Source organism: Triticum aestivum, chromosome 7B (genome assembly GCF_018294505.1).
Source record: "Triticum aestivum cultivar Chinese Spring chromosome 7B, IWGSC CS RefSeq v2.1, whole genome shotgun sequence".
In the NCBI taxonomy this organism is placed as follows: domain Eukaryota; kingdom Viridiplantae; phylum Streptophyta; class Magnoliopsida; order Poales; family Poaceae; genus Triticum; species Triticum aestivum.
Genome location: NC_057813.1, coordinates 622,973,445 through 622,978,946, shown reverse-complemented (window position 1 = coordinate 622,978,946; position 5,502 = coordinate 622,973,445). Strand labels below are relative to the sequence as shown.

At 44.1% G+C, this 5,502-nt stretch overlaps 2 protein-coding genes across 3 annotated transcripts in view; one reads left to right on the top strand and one right to left on the bottom strand.

The window, feature by feature from the left end:
- Positions 1-523, bottom strand: part of LOC123160154 (PRKR-interacting protein 1 homolog) — a 4,736-nt gene extending 4,213 nt beyond the window's left edge. Inside the window, exon 1 of the mRNA XM_044577968.1 lies at positions 230-523. The gene's annotated coding sequence lies outside the window, so the exon portion shown is untranslated. The remainder of the gene's footprint in view (positions 1-229) is intronic.
- A 521-nt stretch (positions 524-1,044) lies between these two features.
- LOC123162090 (DNA repair protein RAD51 homolog 4) lies at positions 1,045-4,604 on the top strand. Of its 2 annotated transcripts, none has more exons than XM_044579890.1 (9): positions 1,045-1,479; positions 1,616-1,731; positions 1,907-1,988; positions 2,135-2,269; positions 2,457-2,570; positions 2,655-2,745; positions 3,165-3,238; positions 3,924-4,070; positions 4,267-4,604. In XM_044579890.1, exons 1-9 carry the CDS (start codon positions 1,477-1,479, stop codon positions 4,306-4,308), a joined length of 804 nt encoding a protein of 267 aa, XP_044435825.1. In that variant the 5' UTR covers positions 1,045-1,476; the 3' UTR covers positions 4,309-4,604. The 2 variants fall into 2 exon arrangements, with proteins under 2 accessions (XP_044435825.1, XP_044435826.1); XM_044579891.1 differs by having other exon boundaries at positions 1,047-1,479; positions 3,168-3,238.
- Positions 4,605-5,502: the final 898 nt, after the last annotated feature.

Sequence of the window (5,502 nt, the reverse complement as noted above, 5' to 3'; positions counted from 1 at the left end):
TTAGTTGAATTCAGAGACAAGAGAGAGCTCAGATCCTAGAACAGGGGTCTAGAAGACATATGAGCTAAGTTGTATTGACAAATACGACGAATCTTGCCACCAGACCAAGAACCCTAGAAATTATCCAAAGAACCAGACCAAGAACACTAAAACTTAATGAACCAGAGAGAATAGAAATTAAGAGGACAAGCGGGGGGAATGAAGAAGAGAGGGAGGAGCGGAGCCTGACCAGTCCAGCGTCGGGGGAGAAGCACGCCGGCGACGGGGTTGTTGCGGTCGCCACTCCTTGTAACCGCCGAGCTCACGCCGCTGTGGTTGGATGCGGTGCCGCCGGTTGGACAGGGGGAGGGGGAATGGGATGAGGAGGGACGCCGCTACCGTCTCGGTTGCGCCGTCCCTCTCCCCGCCGGCGTCGGTGTCGTCGCCGCCGCGTCCACGGGAGAAGGGTCCGCCCGAGAGGGAGAAAGGAGTAACGTTTGTCTTTGCTCGGGGAAGAATCCACGAGGTGGAAGAAACCTGGCGAAATGGGCCGGCCCACGGGCACGAATTTCTAGCCCCTCACAACACATGGATAAAAGGCCTGGTCGAAGACCGGCCTGCCATGGATCAAGGATGATCCATGAATTTCTTTTTCCTTTTGTATTTGTTTCTTTTATAATTTTCTTTTTTGAGCAAGTAGCTTTGTACTCTTCTGTCTTATTATCGGGTTCATCTTCAAGGGGAGTTTAAATAATTTTTGTTTTACAAAAGAACTATATTTATCCATATGACAATTTGTCTCTTTTACATTTTCTGTATTTTCCCTTAATTTGACATATTTTTGTTTTTCTTATATTTTTTAGTTTTTTCTACATTTTCTTAATTTTTTAGATTTCCTGAATTTTTGAAAGGTAGAAGACCCGGAAGGTCGAAATGGACCCCAGGCCGTTTTTACCATTCGTTGAAACCTATTGACATTTTTATTTGAGGGGGACTGTAATCCAATGGTAAAAACGGCCTGGGGTCCAGCCCAACTACAATAGCCCACTAAGGCACGCACTGGGAGGCCCACTAAGCCGACGGAGGCAGGCGCTGCGAGTGTGTTCCCTACCCCGCCGGCCGCCGCCTGTGCTGTGCCGCGCCGCCATTGGACCGCCGCCCCGCCGCCCTCCTCCTGCTCCCCTCCCGCTCCCGTCTCCCCGCCTCCAAGCTACGACCGCGCGATCCGCGCCCCGTTCCGTACTGCTGCCCCGCCACTGCCTGTTCCCCTTTCTGGCTCCCCCGCCTGCGACGGCGCGGCACGACGGCAGTGCTCCCTGGCCTCCGTCGGCTAGTGGCTGCCGCCCGCACCTCCGACCCCGAGCGCCGACGCCGAGAGACACGCAAGGAGGAGGAGGAGGAGGTGTGGAGGACAGGGTTCTCGCGCAACTGCTCGTCCACTCGCGCAGGGGAGTTGTTGGCCTGCTGCTCCGCTTTGGACAGGGAGGGAGAGCTCACATGGTAATTTCTATCTCCAAACAGATAACTGATGCATTGAACATTTCAAATCTTTAGCCGAAATCGAACTGTAATACGACTGTGTTTATGCATCGAGCATTTCAAGTTTTTTCACTGCTTCACTTGTGAGATGATACAGGACATGAATGAAGAGCAACCTCACGTTGAAGATCGGTGCATACTATGGTCGGATGGGATGCAGCTGCTCAAAGACGCGGCAGAAAGAAAACACTTCCTCCGTACCGGACTTGAAGGGTACTCCTATCTCGAATGTAATCATTTGGTTCCCTGTCAATTGATGCCCCGTGTCATGAACCTCGAATGAGCAGCTGATCTCTGTCGAGAGAACCTCCCCATCATCATGCAGAAAATCACACAGTCTTAGCAAGTAGTGGAATATATTGTAATTTATCATGTCCTGAATTCCCAGCATTGACACGCTTCTTGGAGGTGGGCTGCGCAAAGGCCAGTTGACAGAAATAACCGGCCAGTCATCTTCTGGTAAAACGCAGGTGATAACATGATTGAGCTTTCTCAACTTCAAGATGGCTAATGTGCTTACCTGTGATTGTGAACATTGTGCCATCGAAAAACTGCAGAGTTACTTATCATGCATAAGCTGTTATTTACTCCATGTACTTATGCACAACAACTGCAGGTCTGTCTATATTCTGCTGCACATGTTGCAGCTAGGCACATGGGTGTTGTTCTCTACTTGGATACTAGTAATTCATTCTCCCCTACCCGAATTGCTCATATTCTTGATGAACTTCCCATCTCTTTGATCAAAGAGGTTAGTAATAAACCAGGGATCCATGTTCCTGCCCTGCTCCTACCTATTGTCTTCACTCTTCAGGGAGTTATCATATCTTTTTCCATTCTTGTGGTGTAAGTAGAATGGCATTTACTTTGGCAATCATTAGATTACCCAGAAACTTCTTGACCATGTGATTTCTAAGCACCCGATTTCCAACATGCAGCCAAAGGATGTGAGGCTTAAGAGGGTCATGAGCAATATCATTTGTGAGTCTGTATTTGATATATTTGCTTTGTTTGAAGTACTAGATCGACTTGAAGTCTCATTGAATGGCAAGGTTAGTATGAAGGGATATAGGATTGTCTTCAATCTCCCTTTTTATTATCCTAAACTCTTTTCTCACATGTCACAAGCTTAATAGGTAACTAATGGCAGTAACAGGATATGCCTGCTTATCATTGACTCGGTATCATCTCTACTTGCTCCCATTATCGGCGGGAAGAATTCACAAGGTTCTTGCATAGCCTTGTCTGATTAATTATTCTTTTGTACATTATATGATGCAGTTTAGCACTTTAGCTATACTAGAACTAACTCACGTCTTAAGGGTCAATGTCCCAAGAGAGACATAACATATACAATTTCTTGAGTTGCGAAATGTAGAAAATTGGTGTAGCGATCAGATTGTGCAAGATAGATTGTTTCCAATCATTAACTTAAACAACACAGCACAACTAATTCACAAATATGCAGCCTGGCATTGATAATTTGAATTTATAATAGTTCACTGGGTCTTTGTCAATAATTTGAGTTCTAAAAACATTATTTGCTGACTTGATTGCTTGTTGAGAGGGGCATCATTACTTCTTTGAAGTGTAACCTGAACTAAAAGAAATGCTGTTTCTTTTCTGTGAACTTGTATTAAACCCAGCAGGGCGGTCGATGATGATATCAGTGGCGATGATTCTTAAGAAGTTGGCACATAAGCACAATCTATCTGTTCTGGTAATTCCGCCTGCTCTAACTTGATTGGTAGTCATCCATTTCGATTTGAGCATAGTTCTGATATTTGGAGCGAACACATGGATTCAACTTTTTATCACTTAGTCTCAGATGAAGCATCGTTATACCTTTTTTTTTTGTGAAAGCCACCCATACTTTATTCAGTGTCACCATGAATCTCCTGGAGAAAATCAAGAAGCATGTTCGACTGTTGTTCAACTAGCCTTTTTTCTTTTAGTATTTCTTGTTTGTAATAACCAATTCTATTTAGTAATTAAGTATGCCATCTTATTGGAGAACAAGATGTGGAGAAGTCTCATTTCATCTGTTAATTTTTTTCTGTTTACTTTATCAGAGGGTAGTTTGTGGGTAAATTGTTGAGTAGGATTTATTTGTCTATGTACATATTCTGGTTTATATTAAGCTGCAGTCCCTGAATTTACCTGTCTGTCAGGTTTCATGTCCCCAGTGAGAGCCATAATCGTTGGAGAGAATAGTGAAAAATCTTGTAATTGTATCTTATCAAAGAAGAAAGCCTTGCACTTCGAATTTTCTCAATTGACTACCTGCAAGCATTCACGGATTATTAGGTTTAGATGTTAGAATTTTTGAATTTCGGTCAGATGTGAAACAAAAACAATGCAGTTACCATATCTATCCATCAACCAACCATTTTGTGTTACTCTAGGTAACGAATCATATGGTCGCCGGGAACGGAGCTCCAAAGCCTGCCCTTGGTGAGAGCTGGAAAGCTGTTCCACATATCCGCCTGATGATCTCTCGTGATCGTGGGAGCAATATCTACACCGCAACGACGCTGAAGCATACACTACTGGTATTTTGATCAAAATTTTGGTTATACTTCTGGATGTCGTGGCCACGCAGCATTGCTTCCCTGCATCTTCAAATTTTATGGATGAGATGTCTTGATGATGCCTTATTTCTTGGTTGCTAATTGTTGTCATCTCCTGTCCATTGCATTCCATTGGATGGGTGGGAAACTGCTTCAATGACAGTCTGCTTTGTTGCAGGCTTGTGGCCGCCATATGAAATTTCAGTTCCTACCTAGCTGAATTCGCCGAGCATGCATGGTGTTTGAGGAGAACATACGTACCAGGTGTATCTAGAGAAATGTGCGGCTGCACACGGCGACAATTGGGCATGACTATCGACAGCTTCACTGGCGTCAAGATTCAGACTTGGTCGCTCCTTTGCGTATAATAATGACCGAACGTTTTCTTTCTTTGCATGCATCACAGGATGTGCTGGATATCTTAGTATGAACCACATACAGATTGAAATGAGTGAATAAAAGCACTAGAAAATGTCTATATAAATTCGATTCAGAAAAATGTTAGAACATCCAATACATCCGATTTAAATTAGAATGCCTCCGTCCCATAATATAAGATAGTTTTTCAAGCTAACATAGCTCGAAAAATGATCTTATATTATGAGACGAAGGGAATAGTTGTGGAGGGAGTATTATTAAGGACGGCAATGTTTTTAGACGTATGGACCTATTTGATGCATGTGACCTCCTGGCACAAGGTACTAGTATAACATAAAATTTTTCTAGCAGCTATGAATGAGATGAGCTCACGCTGGCTGTTGTGCGTGTACAGTCACAAACTGATCATGGTTAGACTGCCAGGTAATCTTGAGTTAGTAAAAGAGTTTGTGTCATGCTATTGGTGTCCTAGAAATAAAGAAAATCAAGTGTACGAGACATATCTTCAGCTATCAGTTTTTTATGGCACGGACGTTCGGAATATGATGTGATTGAGGGTGAGTTTCAACATAAACCTGTCGATCAAATAGATGTACTGCAAACGGAGCGACTATTATTTTGGGACGGAGGAAGGGAGTGGTATTTTAACTTTAAATCATGCCACCCGCAAAAGAAAAAAATCATGCCGGCCGCGTGTCGCAAATGTTCACCGTTATTAGTTTAATCACGTCAGGAGAAGTTATGCCCGTATCCAAATGAGTAAACGTTGCCAGTGTTTGACATGGACCGGTCATCGCTTTTCTTGATCACCACACCGTCTCGAAAAGTCTTGCTATCGTGTGTGAAATGTGGACGGGCTGCCACGCTTCTTTTATTCAGCCTGGTGACAGATATGGCCGTGTCCAGAACGGCTGCTCTCCGTGTAGTATCTATCGGCGTTTGTCAAACAAAGCTGTTTGAGGACAACATTCGCCGAGCATTCCTGCTTGGCACCCTCGTCTAGTAGTCAAAAGTTGCTGGTAAAAGTTTCTTTGCA

Bases quoted from the DNA above. Each gene is read 5' to 3' on its own strand.
- LOC123162090 (XM_044579890.1), top strand. The intron at 1,732-1,906 runs GTACTCCTATCT...CTGAATTCCCAG, and splicing joins CTCCGTACCGGACTTGAAGG to CATTGACACGCTTCTTGGAG. The intron at 1,989-2,134 runs GTGATAACATGA...CAACAACTGCAG, and splicing joins CATCTTCTGGTAAAACGCAG to GTCTGTCTATATTCTGCTGC.